This window comes from Balaenoptera acutorostrata, chromosome 1, assembly GCF_949987535.1.
Source record: "Balaenoptera acutorostrata chromosome 1, mBalAcu1.1, whole genome shotgun sequence".
Lineage (NCBI taxonomy): Eukaryota > Metazoa > Chordata > Mammalia > Artiodactyla > Balaenopteridae > Balaenoptera > Balaenoptera acutorostrata.
In genome coordinates this window covers 134,667,726-134,695,071 of record NC_080064.1, presented here as the reverse complement: position 1 = coordinate 134,695,071, position 27,346 = coordinate 134,667,726, and the positions used below count along the sequence as shown (strand labels likewise).

Sequence of the window (27,346 nt, the reverse complement as noted above, 5' to 3'; positions counted from 1 at the left end):
CATAGTCATGATTTAATCGTAATCATTCTCTCAAAGTATTAATATGTCACCAGAGGACCCTATATTCAAGAATTGTCAGTGACTTAAGACACCAACGAATTTGGTACAAACTGGACAGAATTTAATACCAAGAGAGTCTCTCTTATATGGTAATAAAATCATTCTATGTAGAGTTCCACAAACAATATAAGTGGAAATAATATCTACTACCTTGCTAAATCTGAATATGACCTGTTACCTAAGAAAATTAAGTGACTTGAGTGCCTAATTTGGAACCGTTCAGCATCATTTTGGGGTAAGGCACAGTTTTCATCCACTGCCATGTGTACACCTTGGAGGGTAGGTATCAACACTGGTGAGCAACCCAGATAACAAACAAAACAAGTTCTACACATGTGTTGTCATGCCTCAGCATTCAAAAGGCCAGCTCTGGAAAGCCAGCAAGTTGCTTCTTAGTGTTTAGTCTCAGGAGGTAGTATTTATTAATGAAAACTTTAATAATCCTGCAGTTTTATCACAATATAAAGAAGAAATATTCTCTATGACCGTATGCTCCAAGCAATGTTCAATGCAAAACATTAAAAAGAGAGTTAGAAACCACAGATAAATTAAGGTAAGTCCAGTTTTTATTTCTACTTCTGACACACATTTGACCTCGGGCTGAATATTTAAACCTTTAGACTTCTGCATTAACTTGTAATACTATTACTTGAAATCAATCTATTCCATAGATAAGTCACGAAGATAAATTAATAAATGTTTCTAAATCAATTCTTAAAATTAATGTATTAAATAAACATATGAGAATACTTCAAATAAGGTGAACATTTGAGTAACTGAGTTATTCATATTAACACAAATCCATACACCTAAAGTTCAAAGAAAACCCGAAACAAAAATAAGACCGGATATAAAACCTGAATAAAAGCTATGGCTCCTGGCTTTAATACTGTTCTTGTTCAAGACACTGTCTTGATCCCATCAGACCCATCACGTATAATGTACGTTAGTGGCATTTTGGGGTTAATAACTTCTCTTCCTTTGTTTCCACAAACTACAAGTCTAATAGAAATTCATCTACCTTTAAAAAGCAATTGCTCTTTCTTTCATAAGACTCTGTGTGCCCTGGCTAAGCATGCCATGAGGTTTGTAAATATTAGATTGTGTTGTACCAGCAATCATTTGTACAAGATTTACCACCTTGAACTACAACTGATTTGAAATAATGGCACAGAATAAATTGATCCCCAAAAGGCCACAATTCAAATCAGCTTCATATGCTCTGACTCTACCATGTGCCAATGGTTGGGAATGGGAGGGTGGTAAGGGTACACGGAAGAGTAAGTTACAATTCCCGCCCTTGCTGAGGGTAGATTTCCAGCTCTTACCTCCCTAATTTTTCCAACTACCTGCCCATTTTAGAAATTAATAAACCTCTGTATATTAGGACAAATATCAAAAGGTTGGAAGTAAAATTAACAAAAGCAACACCAGGAAAAATTATAAAGTTTTTATTAGTAGTTCATAATCAATTACCATTTGGTAAATTAAGAAATATCTGATATGCTGGATATAATAATCATCATACAAACATAAACAGGCCTGGGAAACAAGACATATAATTCATAAAGCACACACCCTTGTTAAGTAACTTCTCTTATACAGTAATTCTCTAAGACAACTTCAGGTAAGCCAAATAGACTGTTAAGCTAACAGAAATGCCATTGTGATTTAAATAGGTAAATTCACTAATCGTTGTTAGATATTTATGTTTATTTTGATCTTGTATGTCATATATATGTTTGTTTGTATTTATATGTATCTACATACAAACCCAAATGTTATCTACTAATATTCTTTCTATAGAGCATGGCTTGTTCCAGGATTTAAAAAAACATGATAAGATTACAAGTTAAAAAGCCTTGCAGATCAGCCAAAATATTCTAACTCCAGTATTATTGCTATTATGTAAATTTACATCTGAAAACAAGTCCATTAGATATCAAAGTTTATTACTACAAAATAATCTGCTAGAAATCCCTAAATTACCCCCTTCACCTGGGACATAAGCAGTTAAAGAATGTTGCTAGAAGCTAGAGAGCAAGTAGCTAAGTCTACAGTTTCTTTCTGTAAAATAGCCTGAGAAGGCAGCTGATGAGCAGTTTCCTTTTTAATTAGAGTCATTTCCTGATTAATTAGTCTCAGAACACTTAATGCAAGACTACATTGTGCCACTGGGACGAACAACAATTCTCCTCATGGTACAACTAGGTATCACCTTTTCTCTAGGATCAAGCTCAATCTAACTTCTGTTCCAATGGGAAAGGATCTTTTCTCAGAAAGAGTGAGCTGGAAAACTATAGCTCAACGTGGAGAGGTATGTCATCAGCCCCAACAGGAAAAAAGAACATGTAGATTATCTAGGGGAATTCCTTTACCTCCTTAATTTAAGATTCTGGTATAGTTTTTTTTTTCTTTTTTTTTTTCTGGTATAGTTTTATTTACTTAGAAAATCTTGATTTTAAGTAGTATGTAATAAAGATCAATTTCCCTTTTGACTGCATGATCAACTCTATAGGACTGAATGAGACAAATTTTGTAAACATACCCAAATCATCTTTGCATATACCTGAGCTTTGAAACCCTTCAAAGTAAAGATCTGAGGTCCCTAGAAAGTAAAGTAAGAGAGCCTCAGAGACTTTGATTAAATAATCTGTATGAAAAGACAGAACCTTACTTAGAGTACCTAAGTACCAACTAGACAGATGGGTAGAAAAATTAAGATAAGCATTCAATTAAAAATTACCATTATACTTTTTCAAACAAGAACTGAAGGTTTAAAGAGTTCAATGGAATTGCTCCTTTTCACATCGTCTTTGCAGGTATCAAGGTAAAAGCTTCATGATGCTGTCTTCAAAAAATTAGTCATCTATTAAAAGATTAAGTAGCTTTTATAAACATGTCAGAGATCATCCTCTTAAAGGTTAGAAGTGATTGAATTATTCTGACAGTAATAACAAGTAAAGCTCTCTCTTGTAGAAGAAAGTGTGCATACCCATAATATTCCAATCCAGATATTAAAAAGTTCTGAGCAACTTTTACCTAGTCTATTCATCCTTCATTAGAAATAAAAATGTTTGTATATAAAAAATTAAAGTCCATTGTGTGCTTAATAGAAGTATAACTAATAAAATGTGACACCTGGAAAAAGTAAAGATTTAATACAGAGATAAAAAGGAATCAAATGAGAATCATAATAAGGTGTTATGGTATAACTATTCTTTTAAAATTGCAACATGTTGAATTAATTACAATACTTAAGTTTGAAACACTCTATGGAATGAATATATTAATTAAACCAAAAGCCAGTTTATAAAATAAAGCTTTAAAGTCTGAAAAAATTTTGCAGCATCAATAGTATCCCCAACATGGTATTTTTACCTAGTATCTTTTGAAGAAGCTCAAGAAATTTCACAAAGAAACTGAATTTTTCTAAGGCCTACAATAACCTTAAATTTATTCATTGATTCTTTTGGTTTTTTCCATTTGTTTATTCTTTTCCTATTTGATGGAAAAAGGAAGTAGGAACTAGGATGAGTTTGCAATAGGAGACATTCTCCATGTCATATTTTGGGGTCTTTGTGTGTGTATATTAACAATTAAATATCAACTCCATAAGCTCGAAAGAAGTAATTATTTATTTTATAACAAAAAAGAATAAATTAAAAAGATAACTTTTCAAGGACCAGTCTTGTGTCTGGTCCCTAAGAGCTACTCATTAAATGTGATGAAAAAAGTGAGACTTCAATTAATCATCTCTGGTCTATAACTTGAAATGTTCTATTAAAAAAAAAACAACATTCATAAATTCTAATCAAATTCTTCACCACAATGCCATAGCCATTAACCCCTACTTTTTCTATTCGAATCATGGAGCACTGACCTATAGAATTTAATTCATACAGTCATTCAACAAATATTTATTAAGGACTAATACCAGGCTCTGGGGATACAAAGTACAACAAAATGACAGTTTCTCTACTCTATGATGACACAGTCTACTGTCTTGTTAGTTTAAAAATCAACTAAAAGCCATGCGAGTAAAAAGCAGCCTAATCTGAGAAATTCAAGGGAACATGAAACCCAGCAAATATAAAACAACAAATAACAAAAAATCACTTTTCAGAGCTACATTATGACAATTAAGAAAGGGAGGCAGGTAAAAAAAAGAATGAAAGATATGATGGAGAGACAAAGAAATATAAACTATAAAGAGACACAAAAAGAGAAAGGGAAGATACTGAGAAATTCATGAAGTAATCAAGCAAGAAGCTGCAAATAGAACTGTCACCAAAATACAAGCAGAAACGTGTGATATGTTGGGGAGGGAGTTTTGGTGCCTGCCTCATAGGTATCCGCTGTCTCTTCCTTTTTTAACCTTGGCACTAATTAACGGTAAACATATCTAAACATAAATTTGAATGGAAAAGTAAATCAAAGCCAAAGCAAAACCCTGGAGAAAACTCAGCACGCTATGTTACCCAATAAAATATAAATATGCTCTAGAAATATGTGCAGATAAGTCCATAAAGTTATGATGAAACTGGGATCCAGGAATCACATTATAATCTCAGGCTCTTGAAAATTGTGAGATTTAAGAAAAATATCAATGCTTTCCTCTTATCCTTAATTCTATAGCTATACATATAGCTTTTATGTCACGGATCCATGCTCAGCAATAGCCCAGTCTTCCCTCAAAACAGTGTACTCCTACTCTAATTCATTACAAAATCATCTTTTCCTTAATTAACCTCAAAACCATGTACTATGTTTAAAGAATAACAAAAACAACACTTACCACTAGAAGCAGAACATTATCACTTAAATACATGAAAACAATTAAGAGTATATTTTTAAATTTTTACAGAAACGTATCAATGCTGGTGGGAAAACTCTGAGTTCTCAGATTCACATATATAATCATAGTTTTTACACATGTAGGTGTCAATATTGATATGATAGAAAATGAAAAACCTCAGGTAATGAGAACAAAGAAAATTTAATAAAAATTATGCTGTGAAAAAAATAATAAGCAAAGGTATAATTATGTAGTAAGAAACCATCGCCCTTATTATGCAAGAAAAGAGGAAATAAAAGGTACATTTTCTTAAAGAATCTCAATAATTCTTAGTTTCCTTTAGTAAAGACCTTCTACTATGTACATGTTCAAGTCATTTACATTACAACACAGTGAGTATTCTTTAGTATCCTTGCCCCCTTTATTTTTTTTGGTTAATAAATTTTAAAGAACTATGAAATTTCTGGAGAAATTTTTAAATTTTATGGCTACATCAGTAATATACCAGTACAAGAGTCTGTGATTTTTATAATACCAATGGTACAGACTCAGCAGGAGTAACCCCATTCTATCAAAAAGCTCATTTCCTACAACTAGACAAGGTGATGACAGAGAACAGAGCAGCTATGTAATTAAGCAATGCCCTGCCTCTCAACAAAACTAGTGTTGAGTGTTATTTGACTAACATACAGCATTGAATTTTTAAAAAATAAACCACGTAAAGAAAAAGCAAATATCTACCTGGCTAAATGATGTACAAAGTTTAATTTAGTTGTGGAAACTTAAATTAAAAAAATACATAACTGATACCATAATTTGACTTTTCAATTAAATATTCACTAAATGTTATTTGATCATAAGAAAAATACCAATTTAAACATTTCCTCTTGAGACTGTCCAGTACTTATAATTATAGTACGTTCCACTAAAATAGGGTAAAAATTTTTCTTTAGCTACATGTTTTATTAAAAGCCATCTGCTACAATAATGCACTGGAGAACAGAGAGAAGACAGGCTTTACTCTGAGCGGTACCAATAATCTGACAAGAATAAACACAGTGAAGCTTCATCTGTCTATACAATGCTCCAGAAAACAGAGAACTTGCAGAATCTTAAAACAGGCCACTCTTATCATTGTTTTCTATTTATATTCCAAAAAAGATTTTTGGCAGCAACTACCAAAGTAATACTTGCAACTTTGCCCTTTTTACTCTCTGATAGAGGTTTAAACACATGCTCTCTGTACTTTACCAAATTAGACTTTGTCTTTGCAAGTTTATACTGTTTTGTATTTAGCCAATAGATGGTACTTTTCAGTTCATTGATTTTAAAAATTAATATGCATTACCATCCTAGCACAGTACCTGGCACACAATAGGTACTCAAACATTTATTAAATAGGTACTGTAAAATTACTTGTTAAAATTCTATTACGTCAACCCTAGGTAATCAACTAAATATATCATTTTAATATATTTCCTGAGGTTTTTCACTTCACATATTTATTATAACAAGAAGAAACTTGTATTATGTTCTTCCCATTTTACCAGGGGACAAGCACTGACCCATAAATAGTGGATTTGGTTGGCCAATTGAGGTGGAAGTGAGGGAAGGAAGGAGCACATTGACTTCACTTCCTAAGGCTTCCAGGATAATGCAAGCTAAGTCACGAAATGGCAGCTGAATCATTACATAGGCCACTCCTATACTGTACTCCCTCTCCTATCTTGCTCAGACATATTTAATTCCCACCTCAGACATTAACTTCCCCATGAAGTCTTCCCTGACTTACCCAAGCAGAGTTGTCACTGCCTCTTTTGTATTCCACACACTTGATTAAGATCCGTGTTATAACCTGTATCATCATATATTTGATCTATCTGTGTACTGGCCTAGCTTTCCCTAGACCATGCTCCTCAAGGTTGAGAGCCCGTTTTGTCTACATAGGCCTAGAAACCACACAGAGCCTGGCCCATAAAAGATGCTCAATAAAGAGTTACTAAATGAGTGAATTAATAAGTGAATGAGATTGATATCTGCCTTGCAGTCTTGATTAGAGCATACAGGCATCAGGCGTGATTTTTAGAGAATATCATTTGACTTTATGATATACTTGAATATGCATAATCACTGAAATAATAATTCATATAATCATTACAAAGTCAAGCCTAGGGATGCAAACATTCCAAGATATTCACTAGTCAGAAAAAAAAAAAATTAGAAAAAGACAAATCTGACTTTTCGTACTTCTAAAAAGATCACTTCTCAATTCCATCAGCTGTTGTTCACATAGTATGCTCTCATGAAAATTATGTGACTGGAAGTTGTCAAACACATATTAAAGTAGAAATATACACTGATACCAATATCCATTATTACTAATATCATGCATTCATATCTTGAATACTTACTATGTACCAAGCACTTTATCATTTTATTTAATTCCCGCAACAATCACAGTAAGTACTATTATTATCCCTGCTTTACAAACGATGAAACTGAGGCTTAGAAAGTTGGGATACGCAGGCTGAGGTGTGGGCCTGGGCATTTGCCTGCCCTGCATCTACCTGGTCCTTTCATCTAACTCTTATCTGACTTGGAATAGACAGCTAGCATTTTGCTGGAAGGAGCCGCCCTTGTCAGCTGGGACTGCTATTTCAAACAAGGGGGCAAGTCAGGAGTGAAAAAAGGGTTTCACAGACACGTATCAGGATTAGGGGAAACTGGGTGTGGGCTGCGCAGGAACTCTCTGTATTATCTTTCCAACTTTTCTGTAAATCGAAAGCCAGCCTAAAATGTAAAGTCTCCTTTAAAATAATAAATAAATACACAAATGAAAAAATAAAAAAATAAAAAAATAAAAAAAATAAAAAAAAAAAAAAAAAAGAAAGTTGGGATAACTTCTCAAGATCACAAGTTAATACATGGGAGGTGCAAGACTCAAATCCAGGTCAATCTAACACTAGAACTTAAGTCCTTTAAAAAGAAAATGTATGTGTGTGTGCACATATATACATATACTTCTTGAAGAGAAGATTCATTTGGAAAAAAACAAATTCAAGTGAGAGAAGGAAATGAGTTATGATGATATTTCTGAAAGCTTATCAATTAAAAACTTGTTTTGATTTTAACAAAATATAAAGTATGAATGCTATCAATTAGATCACTTCTACAAAAAAGCACAGAATTATAGTCTAATATTTCCTATGCTATATAAGCAGTATCAGCAGACTTGATAAACTATACCACACATACCATGTAATTACTAAAATAACACATACAGTTCTGTAAAGCTACATAAAATTCAGGTTTCCCTAAAACACACACGATCTTCCCTATGTCAAATGGCTCATACTGTGTGAAAATGTGATCATTTACTCAGTGGCTCCTAAAGCCAGCAATTAAGATTTAATCCTAAGTTTAGAAGCTTTAAATTCTGTTTGTTTCTATAAGGGGCAGCAAGGTCACAATCCTTCCATCGTCCTTTCAGATCACCTCAATATTATAAAGAATCTTAATTTAACAGAAATAACAAGAAATCTCAATGGTAAGCAATAAAGAACTTACACTTTCAGAAATATGCGGTACAAGTCTGCCACTGATTCATCAACGTGTTGGTGCCCTCAGCCTCTGGCAGAAATCATGTAGCAGCAGACAGTGGTTGAAGCCGCAAGTCCACTTTAGGACAGATGGTGTGAAGACCCACTTTAAAAGGGACGGCTTGAAGTTAGGTGATTTCGGCTTTTCTATCACTAATTCTAGAAAGTACTGTTTAGAACATTTCCATCATTTAGAAGGTTTACACATGTCTTGATATAAACAGAATAATTCCTCAAGTAAATTATAAATTTCATTTCCACACAATGAATAGCAAAAGTAGAGAAAAGGGATAGTACTGCTTTTATTTCTTTAAACTTTTATTACCCTTAAGGATTAAATGATGGGGAAAATACAGAGAAAGAGTTTTCCCTTCCAAAGGATCTTTAAAAGACAAAATGTAAGAACGCCCTCTTTCATTTCTATTTTAGAGTTTTCTACTTTGTGGATTCAAATACTGACTCTGCTATTTAGTAACTGTGTGTCTCTTAAACTCTCTGAACCTCCTATCTCACTGATGGTAAAAATGGGAGTTATATCACTGAAGCTGTCAGGTTTACATGGAAAGGGCATATGAAAGCACTAGACATAATGCCCATCACACACTCCACTACTTCTCTCAGCAAGTGTTTTCTAGCATCTGTTAGAGGGCAGTCCTAGCGTTGAGTGGTAAGATCACAGCGGTGAGCAAAATCCATACACAATCCTTGCTGACTTAAGAGTTTACGGTGTAGAGTGTCCCCGTGGGTCATACTGAACTTCCCACAGCCTCTGACCATGGCAGGACCTTTCACAACTCTGTGTCTTTGGGAGTGGCATTGCCTCAGACTAAACATACCCTCCTGTTCTTTGTTCCTGGGCAGAGTTGGCTGCTCCAGTCTCTGTGCTCCCTTATCACCTTGTTCATATCTCTGTCACAGCACTTAACCACGTCATCACCATTTCTCTGCTTTCCGGACTGCCTCCTACACTGGACTGTACGTTCCTACAAGGTAGGATACCAGTGTTACTCTTAACACAGAAGACACCTTAATGTTTAATAAATGAAAGAATGAATTAGTGGCACAAGTACATAACAGAGTGTTACACACATCTCGTTTTCCTTCTTTCTCTTTATTTCTCAGATGGGTGTCCTGAAACCTGCACAGACATCAAGAACCCATAGTAATCTCCATATTTCCTAAAGTTCTTTTCTGTGCCACTCATTTAACATTGAAGCATATACTGCTTTATAATTTTCCCCGTCCCCTATCACTAATGAGTGCTTACCATATATTAGGCATGCTCTGAGTGCTTTACATGAATTATCTTATTCAATCCTCACAACAATTCTGTACGATATGTATTATTAAGCCCATTTTACAAATGAGGGAATTGAGACTAAGGATAATTAAGGGACTTGCCCAAGGTCACAAGCTACTAACCAGCAGAGCTTGAAATCTGAACCCACGGTCTCCCGCCAGAGTGAGCACCAACATTTCCTCCCAAAGTGGAGCTGCAGCCTTCACCAAGGCAAGTTGTGCCTAAAAGCTCCTTGATGCTGCCAGTGGGATCAACAGAATTTCTCCATTATTTAGATGGATCAGCTCTTTTGGCTGGTCCTGCTTGGTCCTCGGCTCCAGATTAAGGTTACCAGTTAGCCTGCAGCTCCTGTCCTGCTTCATCTTAAATCTAGTCTAGAGTGTTTCATCCTTTTTAAACCTTTGGTCCCTAGAGTCTTTTCCTATCAGTCAAAAAGATTTGCAAAGTTTTATTTTCCATAGATTACACTACAAAAACAACAAGGCCAGAGAGAGTGACTGTTCCACACTGTAACCCCAGCCCTCTTCCCTGTTCAATATTACTCTCTAGCCTTGACCTACTAAGATTCAGGGTGGCTCAATCTACATGCCCCACTGGCCATTGCAAAACTCTCTATGCCAGTAATTCTGAGTGGCTCCTACCTACTCCCTGGCAAAACAACATAGGCTAGCACACCAGGACCTGCTGCTCAAATTAACCCATTGCTGTGCTCTCCCCAACTAGATGATAAAATTCCTGGAAAAAGACACTGTGCTTCACACTTTACGAGCTTTATCCACAACACAATGCAAGGCTTACAATTTAGGGGAAGAAGAAAAAAAAAAGAATAAATGACTATATGAATAAGTCAACAAATGACCTTGGGTCCCTCGTGAGAGGGACAAAAACAAATTTTACTGCTCATCCAGTACATGCCAGGCCCTATACCAGACACAGGGTATCCACAAAGAGTAAAACAGTTGTGGTCCTTGCTCCCCTGGAGTTTAGAGTCTACTGGTGAAGTAGACCTTAATCAAGTAAAAGCACACTGTGACAGCTCCCTCCCCTGAGGCAATGGTCGATATGCTAATATAATGGAGTCACAAAATCACATATATTTGAGGGCTGGTCAGGTGTTACAACGTATGAAGAACAGAGAGTAAGTAATAGAGAGTAGTATGTCTATGGCAAAACAGAAAGTACAAGCTTGAGCCAGAAATGTATATTATTCTTTAACGTATTTATTGATGATTACACAAAGCATATGATAGGCTGGATCCAGCCTGCTATATGCCATCTAACCTGAAAAGGATGCTTCAGAATGTGATTTGTTTTTTCAAATTGTGGACTAGCGCACTATATACTATAGGATTTAATGATAAACAGACTACTTTCTCATAGAAGCCAAATCTTAGTAGGTTTTCTGTAAATACTTCATATTCCTTCTTCCCTATATAATCTGATGTCTTTGGGAGGTCTTTAGCAAGTTTATATGCTCAAGCTGAACCATGTTATTAACTGACCTTGAAATCTTGCCCTTCCCTTAATAAGAGAGGAAAAATCAACTGGACCAAAAGAAAATACTACCAGCTTTGGGCAAGAAAGTGCCAAATATGCAGGTACTTCTTACTGAAAATCCTCTGGGTGTTTATGTTCTTTCTCCTGAGCAGCTCCTAAGCTCATATGCATTCACCACCAAAGTGCATTCTTAATGCTCTTGGCTACAAGCACTTGCTGTCTCATTTCTACCCGTAAGCACAGAGAAAGAACAAAATTATTTTTTAAATACTGACATTATTCATCTTATTTTTATTATGTTTGGCTATGAAGCAAGGAAGACAATGAAATTAAATATACCACTGTACTTCCTCTCACAGAAATGTTATGACTTGAGAGCCTGAATAAAGGCACATGATCAGAGCCACACATTTCTACGTTGTTTGTATGAAAATGTTTTTGATAAACTGCACTGTTAATGATAGAAATAACATTAAAAATTTTATGTGGTCATTGACTTATAAAGCAAAGTTGGAAATATTTATTATACTATCTTAAATTGTACATTATTAGTCAATCTCAAGTGGCGATTAGTAAACATTTGCTGTCCTAAAATAAACAAACTACTAGGTTTACATGCTTTTCATAATAAATTATTGCACAACAGATCTCAACTTCTGTCTCTACTAACAAGGCAGCTGTAGCAGAGAAAGGTAGCTGTCTACTTAGTATCTATTCTCTTTCTTTCTTATTAATAAACTCGTATTTCAGTGGATGAAGAGGAGCAGCAATGTACCATCTTAAAAAAATATTTCCCAGCTTTCTATGGAGATAGCCATGTAACAGAATCCTGATCAAGGAGATTAAGTGGAAGCTGCTGTTTGGGGCTTAAGGAAAAAATATTTAAAAGGGTGACAGACCTGGTTCTGTCAAAAAGAGATATGCCAAAGAGGTCTAGGCTCATGGAAGGTTCAGGCTCATGGAAGGTCCAGGCTCATGGGACGTAACCTCTAAAAGCTTGGAATTTCCCAAATGACAGGGACATCTTTGTCATTCATGGTGGGCCCCTCCAACCACATCGGACAGTTTATGCTTACATTTTGGGTGACTCATGGAAGGGCCCTAGAGAGTTTATGCTAATAAGAGGACTAAGTATGGGAGCTGGCCAACCATGTAATTAGAGGATAGGGGTGTTGAGCCAGGTGATATCAATCCAGTCTCAGGGCAGGGAACAAGAGAAGGCTAAAGACTGAGTTCAACCAAGTGGGCGATGATTCAATCAATCATATATACATATGATGAAACCCCAGTAAAAACTCTGGATACCAAAGCTTGCTGAAATGCCTGGGATGGTGATAGGTACTACTACAAATTGATGCTGGGAAGGTAATATGTCCCTGAGGACAATGCAAGCTTCCTGTTTGGAACCCTCTCAGTCCCAGATTCTGCCCAATGTATTTCTTCCTTTGGCTCGTTCTGATTTATATCTGATATGCATCCTTTTGCTATTTAAAAAAAAGAACTGTAATTGTAAGTATAACACTTTGCTACATGCTTGAGGAAGTCTATGGGGACCCCCAAATTTGTAGCCAACTGGTATGAAGTGAGAATGGTTCTGGGGACCCCCCCAAACTTGCAGCTGGTGTCAGAATCTTGGGCAGACTTGGCAGTCTGGAGGACTGTTCCCTTAGCCTCAAGTCTGGCTGCCTTTGTCTTTTCTCTTCTCTTTTCTGGACACAACACTTGATGTAGAGCAGCCATCTTGTGACAACAAGGTGGCAAGCATATGCCAAGTATATCAGACAGGGTTCAGTCAGGGACATAGAACCCACTCTAAGTATTTCAAAAAGGATTTAATGCAAGGACTTAGGCACTTACACACTGGAAGACCAAAAGATTGGGAACATCACTGCTAGCTTTCAGGTTTGCCACCGCAACTACAGTCCAAAGAATCAGGAGGTTGATATTGCTACTCAGGATAGGAAACTGCAGGAAAAAGGAACTACAGAATGAAGGCATGTGATTCAGAATGGAACGCCCAGAGCAGATGCAAAATCTCACAACTGGCAAGGCCCAGGCATCTGCCCACCACTGCCAGAGAAAAATAATGTGGCTTTTTTTCCTCCCTCCAGTCTTCACAGGCAGAAAGTAAATCACAGCCAGAACCCCAGAGTGAAAGGAGTCCAGGAATATTTTATTCAATGAAAACATTTATGTCATTCTGTCTCTTGATCTTAAGCTTTTTCCTAAAAATTGTATATTCAAAACTACCATGTGTTGCTTTGTGACCACCTAGAGGGGTGGGAATGGGGAGGGTGGGAGGGAGGGAGATGCAAGAGGGAAGAGAAATGGGAACATATTGTATATGTATAACTGATTCACTTTGTTATAAAGCAGAAGCTAACACACCATTGTAAGGCAATTATACTTCAATAAAGATGTTTAAAAAAAAAAAAACTACCATGTTGCTTGGTATATATGGTAAAGCTTTTATCACATATATGAACATATGTATTGTCAGGAGTTTATAAATAATATTTTGGGAGACTATTTTCATTTTTCTCCCGAAGTCTGAAATATTAAAAGGTATGAACTAACAAAGCCTCTTAGTGGAGGAAGGAATATGACAGTCGCTGCTATGCCATGAGCAGCCACTAAAGGTATACAGCTTGTTAATTACGTGCAAAAGTGATTTGACGCCAAGAGTTATGGTCTCTGGACATTTTTGCTCAGATATCCTCATCAATAAAAATGTCTGAGCATAAACTTCCAATATACGTATATTTATTATTTATTTTTATTATTCACAAGTGCTACTGTACTAATATAAACACTATAGAGCATAGAAATGTAGAGAAACATTTAAAAATGAAAAATGTTTGTTTAAATAAAATGCTACAAAAATACTATTCAATACTGAACATGGGTCATTTAAAATTTTTTTATTTTGTGTAATTTTTCTATTGAGATAAACTTCACATGACATAAAATTCACCATTTTAAAGTGTACAATTCAGTGGTTTTTAGTATATTCACAATGTTGTGCAACCATCACCTCTAACTCCAGAATATTTCCATCACCCCAAAAAGTAACCCCACACCTGTTAGCAGTCACTCCCCAATTCCTCCCTTCCCCATCCCCTGGCAAACATTAGTCTACTTTCGGTCTCTCTGTATTTGTCTATTCCAAACATCGCATATAAATAGAATCATACAATATGACTCCTCATCTTCTGATATGTTTGTTTAGCAGTTTATAAAACGACAGTTTGAAAACTTTCCAAAATCAGTTCTTTGGTTCATGGTTTTAATCATGATCGTATCTGGAAAATAATAACAAAGAGCAATAGATCCAAGCAGAGGCACATCATTTGTTTCAGTCCCACCCATCAACCATTTTGCTGAAATTTGGCTAGGAGAGTACTCATTTTCTCAAAGTATTCTTACAAATAAACCAGAAGGTGTTGTATTTTCATATTTTTAACAATCAGTCTCAAATTCTCTGCAACCATTTGCACAAGTTTTAAACATACCTGAAATTTCTGATTCCAGATTTTAAAGTAAGAAAATGGTAAGAGTTTTGTAATAACACAGGCATGTAGTTTTCAGTCACAAAATCACATAGTAATGTTTAAATTGCTAAATGTTTCAAACATTCTTCTCTATAACATGAATTTATTTCCCAAAGTAGTTGCTTTGTCATCCATTACCATAACATTAATTTTTGCTTGAAGGACAGATTAGTGTGTTTTTTTCTTTAAATATCTTGATATGTAACATCCTGTGACAGCAGTCTTTATGAACCACCCACCTACCCTATGAAGATTTAAAACTAGATAACCTGTAAATCCACTTAATCTAACACAAGCAGACTGCAAGAAAACTGAGTATTCTAAAAGCGAATATACGAGCGTGAGCACCACTGTTATTCCATTCCAACGTGTGCAAATCCCTTCTTCCCCCAGGTCACTCCTGAACCACACGGGACAAGTGGCCATCAGACCCAAGGACCTAGCATGGCGCAACAAATACTAGTATAGCTGAATAACATTTTGCATTTGTAACTTAAAAAATGCAAATGGAACTTTAGACATCTCTGCCCCCAACATCAATGGATCATCTTGCACATCCCACTATAGAAAATACTAATCATAAAAAATGCTATAAAGGTTTTTTTTTTAAAAAAATGCATGAATTTAGCAGTGACTGAATATACTAGGCACTCAGAAAATATTTGTGAAAGGGAGGGCGGCAAAGAGGTAAGGAAGGGAAGAAGGAATCAGAGGGGCTAAAGAATTTTAAAAGTTGATATAGCCTGAGGAATAAAGTCTTACTTATCAAAAAAATTCATTTATGAATAGAGATTTTCTAAAAAACAAACAAAATGTTACCATTATTTTAAAATCCATGATTTATTAGAGTAGATTAAGAAATTAGGAGGTAAGACCTAAGAAGAGAGCCTAGGATCGAGGATTACCCTTACCTGTGCTCTAAAATCAGTTCTTTGGGCATAAGCAAAGGAATTTACATTGGAACCAGAGGCTCCTGACAGGATAAGGATATGGGCAACTATCCACATCATTTAAGTGTAAGGTTACATAAGCACAGAAGGGCTTATAATTTCATTTTAAGTTAATTTGACTTTAAAATTATACTAGAGTACAGTTATACTGTGTACAACTGTACATAAATCTCATACAGTAAGAAAGGTTAATTGAGAGTACTTGAAATATAAGTATATTCCAACTTAGTAAATAGTTATAAAGTTACTAGAACAAAAAAATGAAAGCCAAGGCATTAAGTGTTCATAGATCACTACAGTGCATTGTTTATCACTGTCCAACAAGTGTTTAGAACAAAAGGCAACTATTCACTGAACAACAATAGAGTTTTTAAAGAAGTTCAAAGCATTTATGACTTACTGGAGCTATGAAAACAGGATTTACTTAATATACTGTTGCATGAGAATAATATGAAAAGATCTCCTACCTTTGTGATAAGAAGTCGGTACCTATCCAGCATTGCCTGGTTGTCATGGCAGCCTGCTAATAATTGCCATACCTCTGCCCTCAATGCTTCAGGAACACCACTCTTCACCAGAGTAGATAGCCCTTTTGGTCGCGCACCAAGATTACTGTGCCTGAGAAAACAAGAAAATAAACCATTCATACTCCCTTCGCCACTGCTGACCTGCTGTTGTTATGAAAAGTATATTGATGAGTTTATATAAAAGTGCAAGACTGGATCAGGAGAAAAATGGCAGGGAGGGGCATGAAATAATAATAGTAGTGTTTAAGTTTAGTAATGTCTTCAACTTTTTTTCTTGATTGCATCTTCTTTATCAGTGAACCATGTTATTCCACCCACAAGGAAAGTTCTTTCTTCTCCTCATTTACTTTTTAATCATCCTATGAACCTATTCAGAATAATGAATGTGTTAACTATATATTTCTAGGCAGCATTCCAAGGCATAAAAAGAGCCATTTGAATCCCCTAAGATGAATGTATGACAAGTTGGCTAATGACGTGTGTATGGTAAGGGTTGGGAACAAGGGATGCTGAAAGTAGATCAGGGGCCTATCACACCTTGACTATATACCTCTACATCCTGACCCAAAGTGCTTCCTAAAGGAAGAACCTAGCCCTTTCCTACAAAACATATACACCTATCCACCTCCCCAGCAACATACACTTATCAGCCTTACCCATTTCCAAGGGTGTTTAGAATTGGAACAATGACAAATACATTGTCATGAAGTCAATGATCACATAGTAGGTATGCTACTATGATAATCTGTCCAACCGAACAAGAAACTGAACTGTAGTTCCCAGTCTATGCCTAGCTTGAACCTGGAGCTATGTTCTATGCCTTTTTGTTCAGACTTTATCTCTACTTCGCTGCTCACCTTTGATCTCTTAGAGCTGATCCTAGTGTAACCATCTGGACTCCAAACCTTAATGAGGTACTCTGGTTTGGTTAACATCCCAGGTTCTGGTTTCAAGTTTTAAGCCTGAAAAGTCATAGAAACCACATGTCTATTTTCTAAAATTGGCCTCCCATCTACTTTACCTACTTCTCTATCTTTACACACTCTTCCAGCTCCAGGCCAGACCTCAGTTTTGGCATGCCCTTCATCTGAAAATATGTTCCATGCTTTCCCCATCCTCTCATAGTCCAGCTATCTTGGAAAAACTGTAATAAGTTCCATAACTCGAAAGTTCAAGTAAACTCATCTCATTAATATCTTTAATAAACCATCAAATGTATGACCTTTCTGCTTTCTTTCAGCCTCATAAAGGAAAACGTTTTTTTGTTGAGTTAGGGAACCTAAGCTGATAATACTGACAGGCTTGAAGCAAAACAAAGTAAAAAGAGGTAGAGCTTACATGATGTAACATGCTACGGCACCATTAAAGAACATAATTATGCTGCTAAGTGAAAAAAGCAGGTTTCAAAATAGTATATATGGTATTATTTAAAATACACATTCTCTCTCTCACACTCTCTCCCTAACACATACTATTTTGAAACCTGCTTTTGACATGCATAGGGAAAGAATATGGAAGAATAAACTCCAAAATATCTATGTAATGGAATTAAGAGAGAAAGTACTCCTTTTATTTTCCTATACTGTTTGAAATATTTACAACGGTCTTGAATGTTTTTATAATAATACACCAAAAAACCCATTTCAGGTCTTTAAATTTCTCTCATGGACTTCAATTAAAATATAAATTTAGTTAATTTGGAAAAACACCATAGCTAAATATGTTCCATAAAATATGTCAAGTAGATAGAGTATTAATTATTCTTGAGAAGACTTATACCTGAGTAAACTGTATGACACATGGATTTCCTTCCTACTGCCTCTTCTTCACTATCCAACTGAATTTAAGATTAGCAAAAGAGGGGCCTCCCTGGTGGCGCAGTGGTTGAGAATCTGCCTGCCAATGCGGGGGACACGGGTTCGAGCCCTGGTCTGGGAAGATCCCACATGCCGCGGAGCGACTAGACCCGTGAGCCACAACTACTGAGCCTGCGCGTCTGGAGCCTGTGCTCCGCAACAAGAGAGGCCGCGATAGTGAGAGGCCCACGCACCGCGATGAAGAGTGGCCCCCACTTGCCGCAACTAGAGAAAGCCCTTGCACAGAAACAAAGACCCAACACAGCCATAAATTAATTAATTAATTAATTTTTTTTAAAAAGCTATAAAAAAAAAGATTAGCAAAAGAATACTGCACCACAAGAGAGCCAGGATCAGTCATAAAAGGGTTTTTTGTAATTTATTATTTGATTCTGATTATACTTTTGAATAGGAAAAACATATGTGGTTTGAGGGCTAAGAAAGTTTCTGTACTCCTAATGTAAAAAAAAAAAATGAGTTAACTAAAAACAACAGTGTGCAAAGGGCTAAGCTCATTTCCTATGAAATTATATGCAAAATATGCTGAATTATGAGTCCCATAATGTACAATATCATATAAGAATTCAAATTAATTAAACAGATTACATGTTATACAGAAATCAAGGTCATCACTGTGTATCTACAGCTATGAAAATTCCAATAAATATCTCCTATAAAAGAAACCTTTATTCCACCCCACATCACACTCTAGATATCATACTGTCTCCTACCTTGCACATCAAATTTCTCTAAAGGATCGCTGTATACTCACTATCTCTATTTCTTCCCCTCACACTCATCCCTCAGCTCAACTCAACATGGCTTCTCTATCTCTCCTAGAAACAGTTTTCACTTAAGCAATACATGACCTCTCTCTATGCCACTAAATACAAAAGACATATTTTTCACTCCTTTCACTGTTGACCACTTTGTTTCCCTTGGCTTCAATAACAAAGCACTCTCTTTCCCCCCCTCCCACAAACCCCACTGATGATTGCTTCTCCTCTATTAACCTCTTAAGTGTTCTGAGCTTTTAATCTCTCCAGTTTCCCTCAGTGATCTAATTCTCTTCAGTCTCTTGCCTCTGGGCATTATCATCCATGCCCATGTATTCTGAGCTCCAGAAATCAACATGCTCAAATCTAAACTCATATTCTTTCTTCCTAAACCTCATCGTTTTCCAGGGTATCCTACCTCAGTGATTGTCACTACAATCCAACCAAATTAGAAACCTAGGAGTTATGGTTGACATTACTCTCTGTCCCATAATCCATTACTAATCCATCAAGAAGTCTAATGCATTTTATTTTCCCAACCTGTCCAAAATCCATGCACTTCTACTTCCACTGCCACCAACTGTAGTCACTCTACAACCTCTACAATGACCTCCTAACATCCACTCATCCTACTACGATATGCTTCCAATACGGCAGACAAAATGAAAAGGACAAACAGCTTGATTAAGTGTTATGTTGGCTCAAATTACTTTGTATAATGATTTATATAAGATTTTGAATCTGGAATATCTCTTCCTACTCATGCATACACACACCTTAAGGTTAATAGTCAACAGTCCCTAATACACATTTTACCACAATATGATTCAACTCAACCAACATTCAGCTTCTAGCTGACCCTCAGCCATCTGTTTGGCTGGGTATAATAGAAAAGTCTTTTCTCCTCTCTTAAAAACCCAGGCACTGGGGCTTCCCTGGTGGCGCAGTGGTTGAGAATCTGCCTGCCAATGCAGGGGACACGGGTTCGAGCCCTGGTCTGGGAAGATCCCACATGCCACGGAGCAGCTGGGCCCGTGTGCCACAACTGCTGAGCCTGCGCGTCTGGAGCCTGTGCCCCACAACGGGAGGGGCCGCAATAGTGAAAGGCCCGCGCACCGCGATGAAGAGCGGTCCCTGCACCGCGATGAAGAGTGGCCCCCACTTGCCGCAACTAGAGAAAGCCCTCGCACAAACTGAAGACCCAACACAGCCAAAAATAAATAAATAAATAAATAAAGTAGCTATTAAAAAAAAAAAAACCCAGGCACTATTTATCTTTACAGACTGACATTTAAAAAGAACTAGGTCATTCATAACACAACATGATTAACAGCTTTAATTTACTGATTATTCTTGTAATGACACAGTAATTATATTGCATATAGCACCCTAGTACTTAAGAGATACTAGTGGATACTAAGCCAAATGCTACTAGTATACATCTATGACCAGAGAAGACCCAAACAAAAGAACAATCTATAGAAATAATCATTGTTTCAATATTTCTAATAAAAATATAACTACATATGGCCATTGCTTTAATAGCGTACAACATTAACTGCAGCTATCAAGAGACTTGGAAATAGGCTAGTTATGACAGGTGCTGAACTCTGCACTAGAAGCAAGATAGGTATCAAATTATTCAAAAAGTCACACATAAACCGACATATACTAAACAAGTAGTAATCGGACAGTTTTTAATGCATGAATATAAACTCCACAAGGGCAGGAATCTCTGTCTTCTTTAGTTATGTATTCCAAGCACCTACAACAGTGCCTGGCATATAAAAGGTTTTCAGTACATTTTAGGTAAATGAATAGATTTATGAAACTAAATTAATATGATCAACTACTAAGGCTAAGCTAAAGAATGCTTTTTTAAAAGCAAACATTCTCATTGATTCTAATAGGATCATAAAGCTGTTTTATATTCATCTAGTTACCTTCAAAGAGGCATCTTTTCTTGAAACTATCTGGGCATGTAAGAACTTTCTCTATTGTTAAAGCTGTCCAGAAGAGAATTTCAAAGGGAAGCTATCATTTCTAACAAAAACAGAAGAGAAATCAAGAGATGAGAAGAAAAGCCATTGAATGAAACTGAGTGGTCACTGATGGAATTAGGACATAGAGGGGAGGTGGAAGTAAGAGCTTAGAAGATATGAGAATGTGAGGGCAGCAGCCTGACCCATTTTAAAAGGTTTTCTCAGAAAAGGGAATAGCTAGAACTGAAACTAAAAGATGGAGAACATCAAGTAAAGTTAGGGATCTGTCCTTCCCCCATTAATGATAAGACCTAGATATGTCAACCTAGGTCTTACTTTAAGTTAAACAAGCTACATGAAGAAAAGTTTCAAGAAAAGAGACAGATTAAAGGTCACTGGGAAAATCAAGAGCACATATTTTATTCTGATTTGTATATGTTTTGGCCGGGTTTTTTCATCAGTCAAAAAAGTGGAACATTATATTGATGTGAAAAGGAAGGAAGCTATGGATGTTCATGCTTAGTGATTCAAATCCTTCATGTTTCCCAAGTTAGATTTTTTTTTTCCCCTGTCAGTTTGCTGATGCTCAGCTAGGTTGAGAAACCACAGACTAAGAACACATTTTCCCACTGTGATAATATGTATAGCCATGAAAAGTACAATCAAAGTGCCTATTAAATGCATACTGATTTTCTGAAAGTCTAATAAAAGAGAATAAATAGTTTGAAGATGGTTTTATTTATATATAATAAATTAAGACTCAATTTTTACCTCAGAGGTTCACTTCATTTTTTTGGTTAGAAAATCTTCCTGCCACAAAAGCTGACTTACATCTAAGGGTTCAGCATCAGCACTCTGCTTTCTTAAGCTATCCAGAAATAATTCTGCCCCAATTCCTTAAATTCTTTAAATAATTTAATGTATAAGTCATCAGCATTACCATTCTGAATATATTCAGAAAAAAGAAATCTTGCTACCACTTCAGTTTGGTGTTTCCAAGTCCTCCCTTCACAAACATCTCCTCATTTCCTCTCTCCCTGACCCTCTCCCTCTCCTCTCTCAATCCTTGTTTCCTCATTTTTCTTTATTTAGTTCCTTCATCAAGACACCTTAACTCCAGTCTTGTATGAAGACCTCCATTACTGAACATTTTACAGTCTGTTTTCCATTTTCTTTTCCATAGTATCCTTATTTTTTTCTGATAATTTCAAATTAGTATTAAAGAGTCTTCCTTTATATCTTTCTAATAGTATATTTCATTATCTGAATTCTGATTTTATCCATAAAAGCTTCACTTTATTTTAATAGTGACCTAGTTGTTTTATAATAAGTTAAAAATACTTTCAACTATGTTTTATTTAAAAGTTCCTTGAGAACACAGGCTGTCTCCTCATAAAAATCTCCCCAAAGCACAAAGTGTAGTGTTTTCCCCAAAAGGTGCTCTACCTAAATAAATCACAAAAATATCTTCATGTAAATCCCTAAGCTAGTATTCCTAAGACTCACTGAAAAGCTCTAAATCTAAAAAAGATGAATGTTTAAAAAAGATATTCCAAGAGCAATTTAAAGATTTTGTCACTTCTTGTGTAATAGATATAAACTCTCAAATAGGCAAATTTTATCATTTTCATATGAATTGTCATGACACAACTGCAATAATAAGCCAAATAAAATAAAAATACATACTTGAATTGTAAAAGATCCAGCAAGTTTTCTAAAGGTCTAAAAATCAGTTATCTTAGTCCTTTAAAATAGCTCCCTCAGATTCTTTCAATGAGTTTCTTGAAGTCCACTACTAAAAATATAATGTAGAAAGATGGTATTTTATTTCTGCAAAAAATGTACACTGAATGATAGCTGAGAAATCCCATCAACTCTACTTCAGAATTCTTTCTCTGTTTGGAACTCCTCTCCATACAAAAGACCCATGAGTTTGGTATAGACCTCATCAACCCATGCAATTACATCCTAACTAGCTTCTCTATTAACAGTTTCTTCCTACTCCAAAATTGCCTTTCTAAATAATAAAAAGCCTCATAGCAATTTCACCTTTAATATATTTGTTGGGGATTTTCTTTATCACATTTATTGTATTTTTTTTTCTACTTTTGTGTTCATTCGAAAATTTCCATTGGGTCCTCAGTGCTAACAGAAGCATTTGTCCATCATGTCACAATTATCTGTTTAAATGTCTATATGCCTCTATAAGATGGTAAACTCTTTGGGGGTAGGAATTATCTCCTATTCATCTTTAAATCAGCATACTATTCCTAAGAGAGAATAGATGAATTTTTTAAGTTGGGTAAAAAATCAAGTGATTGTCATTTTATAAAAAAGAAATGTCTTAACTATTTTCTTAACAAAATGGTTAAGAAATTTGAAACAACCTCAGTGTTTCAGTTGTTTTGTTAAAATGGTCTGTTATGAGTGTATATTCCCACCCTTCTTGATTATGAACCTCAAACGTAGGAACTGTGTATTTATCTATGTATCTCCTAGAACCTAAGAGGATGCTGTATATTGAACCAAGTTATAAATCTTGCTTTTTATAAATAAAGATCTCAATTGGCTGTTTAATTAGTCATAAAAGTATTTTGTTTTCCTGTCCACCATACTGTCATTTTCATGATCTCTCTTTAAACTCATACAAGAAGTCTGGGAAGGGTATCAATTTTCCTAGTTTATTCTCTCTTGTACTAAAACTTCTACATGCTCCTATAAAAAGTAATCCAGAAACCTATGTACATTATAGAAATGGCAGCCTGTCCAACTGGTTAAAAAGTTCTGGCTCTGGAGCCAGACTGCCTAAGTTCAAATTCTGTCATTTACTTGCTGCATGATCATGGGCAAATTATTTATTGACCATGGGCTCTTGAGCACGTTACCTATTTGCTGCCATTATTTGTTGTGTATTTTTATACTAGCTACCTGACATAGCTGTGCCTCCGTTTTCTCATCTGTAAAATGAAGATAATAATAATCCCTAAGTCAGAGGGTTGTCATGATGATAATTAACTAAGGTATCTAAAGTGCTTAGAACAGCACCAGACACACAGTAAGTACACTTAAGCCAGCTATTACTTTTGTAGCCATGCCTCACCTTTCCTTCTGTTACAATGAATGTTCTGCGCTTCTAAATACAACTCCTCCACTAGTCAACAAGTCCATCTCTTCTTGCCTATTCATCGACTTCTCTTGCAACTGTGCCCTCTTCCTCTGGCATTATCAAATTTTCTCTTCCTACTAGATCATTTCCAACAGCATACAATGTACAGGCTATATTGGCCATCTTAATTTTCAGAATAATCTCTCAACCCACATCCACTTCCTAATTATGTCCCTATTCCTTATCCTCTCCTTCTAGCAAAACTTCTCTGAAGACCTATCTATCTATAACTGCTGATTACCTTTCCTCTTAGACATAGTCCAATCAGGCTTCCATTCCTACCTCTCCACAGAGGGGTTCTTGTCCAAGTAACCAGTGACATTCAAATTGCTGGACCCAGTGAAATTCTCAGGCTTCCTCTGACTTGACCTATCAGCAGTTGATCACTTCCTCATTCTTAATAGCCTTAATTCACTTGATTTCTACCTTGGTTCTCCTCCTACCCTTGGTTCTCCTCCTCCAAAGGAGCTTTCTTGGACTCCTTTGCATGATCTTTCCTACTCATCTTTCCAACTGCCAAACACTGGAGTGGTTGAGGGCTCAACCCCTAGATGACTATCTATATTGACTGCCTAAGTAATCTCAAGATTAAGATATATAAACACATAGATTTTAATTAATAAAGCAAATTAACATCAATTATGTAAATATAAAATTTTCAATTAAAAAAAAAATTTTACCATCTTCCTAGCAATTCTCCCCAAGAATATAGGATCTTCTCAGGACAGTCCTTAGACACATCACCTGTTCCACTCGAGAGTTCATTATCACTCTCTGCAGAAGAAATACAAAAAGAACAAACATTATATTACATACTATATTAGATATTAATGTATTTTAAAACAAGAAACATGACTGTGTGTCTAATGAACAATCAAATACTTTTGCTTAATTATTACACCCATTGCAAAAATAACAGTATTTCATTAATACATTTTATCTTTAGTGCCTAAATAAATATTTTCAAATCACAAGTTTTTATGAAAATTCTTGTCTACAGTTTATACAGTGTGAAACTGAAAATACCTATAAATAAATATCTTTACCCAAAGAGAGAAAATTTAAAAGCTAATGGTAACACGATTAGAAATTCCTATATGGTGCTTTACTCATCAGTTGAACATTCTCAGATATTAATATTTTATGTAAATTATTTATATTATTTTATTACCAGTTATTAATATTTAGTGAGACAAATAAATACTAAAAACAAGAGTCAGACATATATATCAATATATAACACTGAGAAGCATTTATAATATGATACAAACACACAACCAGAAATCTAAAAAAAATTCTTTAAGGTTTTTTAAAGATATATTGATAAGTACAAGATATTTTTGACTAAGGAAAGATGAAACTATTTGGCCTTTTAAAATGGCAACTGTATAAAACATCCCAAGATGTAAAGTAATAGTTTCAGAAAGAATAAGATAGGTTGAGTTACAGTTTACAATCAGTGGTGAAAATGAGTAATTCTAAGGTCTATAAATCTTTTGAGTGGTAACAGAGTTGGTAGAGAAAGATGTAATGGGCACAATTCACCTACATTATAACAAAGCCTTTGACACAGTACTACCTAAGAAAAGGCTGGAGAAGTATTGTCTGAATGATGAAATAAGCTAAATAAAAATCTGTCTGGCTGATGGCAAGTACTAAGGTTTAATCAATTCTGTTACAGTATAATAGGGATTGGCATTAAGTGAATCACATTGGGATCTGTTTTACTTAGCATGCTAAGTTAAGAACAGTTTTACTTAGCATGCTACAAATCCCATGATCCAAGCATAAACTCATTCATGTATCAGTGGATATATTCAACACCAAAAATTAATGTGATAAATAAAGGTTTATATGGCCAGGTTAAAAGATTTGGTCATATCCATCTGAAAAGATTTTATCACATATTTAGTAAAATATAAACAAACTCTATGCACACACACAGACAAGTGCTTCACCATCTTTAGGACGATACTGGATAAACAAGAATCACGAGGGACATTTTATTCAAAAAGTAAGTATTGGGACTTCCCCAGTGGCGCAGTGGTTAAGAATCCACCTGCCAATGCAGGGGACACGGGTTTGAGCCCTGGTCCGGGAAGATCCCACATACCACGGAGCAACTAAGCCCGTGTGCCACAACTACTGAGCCTGAGCTCTAGAGCCCGTGAGCCACAACTACTGAGCCCACATGCCACAACTACTGAAGCCCACGCACCTAGAGCCCGTGCTCTGCAACAAGAGAAGCCACTGCAATGAGAAGCCTGTGCACCGCAACAAAGAGAAGCCCCCGCTCACCGCAACTAGAGAAAGCCCGCACGCAGCAACGAAGACCCAATGCAGCCAAAAATAAGTAAATAAATTTATTAAAAAAACAAAACAAAACAAAAAAACTAATGAAAGCCAAAATTAAAAAAAAAAAAAGTAAGCATTATTCTGGATGGTGGGATGAAGGTTAAAAGGATATACACTAACATCACTGCTCTAGAAATACCTCACATAAGCAACTCTATGAACTTTGCAACAAGTTCATCATGAAAATAATAGAAATGAGAGATTTTTTTAAAGCTAAAGCACATGAAGTATTACTAAGTACTGGAGGAATAAGGTAAACAGAACCAACTGAAGCCTTAATATTAAAATATCCTAATGTGAACTACTACCCCTTATAATCTTTATAATTTTTTAAACTGAACTGAGGCACTTCTGAGAGTAATATAAAATGAATAAAGAAAACCTCATTTAAAGTGAAGTCGGGAAGCCATGACGGGGCAGTTCTCACACATGTATCATTCACCGCAGCTTACAGACCCCAGCAGGAAGAAAGATTTCCTCCTGATCCAGCATGGACAAGCTGTCTGCCATCTGCAGCCAATGAAGAACCCCCGCAGCCCTCCCCAATTTCCTCCTTTCCTCTATAAAAGCAAGGCACTCTCATCCATTCTCCAGATATGCCTATAGTTCACCATTTTTTGCTTGTCCCAAACTGCACATCTCAGCTATTCCAAAATAAACTTAGTTTGCTGGTAAAATAATTGGCTGGTTTTGTTTGTTTAAAATCAACAGGGAAAAGGGACACTATTAAAAGTTACACTGGAAAACAGGTTAAACTTAGACTATCTCAGGCAAACAGACTGCTGGTCACCCCTCTTATTAATTAGTACCAAGCATAATATTAAGTACTTATAAATTGATATTCAATTAAGCAGGGTCCAAGATGATCCTACTTTATACTCTAATTTGCTACACAGTAAATCATAATACACCAAGGTGCCAAATTATTT

General features: G+C 35.7%; 1 protein-coding gene across 4 annotated transcripts in view; it reads right to left on the bottom strand.

Moving 5' to 3' along the window:
• The window catches only part of RABGAP1L (RAB GTPase activating protein 1 like), a 706,627-nt gene that overhangs the window by 475,778 nt on the left and 203,503 nt on the right, over nt 1-27,346 (bottom strand). For 3 of the 4 annotated variants that reach the window (XM_057545595.1, XM_057545598.1, XM_057545602.1), the window contains exons 12-13: nt 24,743-24,836; nt 16,223-16,373 (exon numbers count right to left, since the gene is read on the bottom strand). In XM_057545595.1, coding sequence (XP_057401578.1) covers nt 16,223-16,373; nt 24,743-24,836 — 245 coding nt within the window. Of the gene's footprint in view, nt 1-14,373; nt 14,557-16,222; nt 16,374-24,742; nt 24,837-27,346 lie in introns of those variants that run through there. The other variant, XM_057545607.1, reaches the window with a different exon arrangement.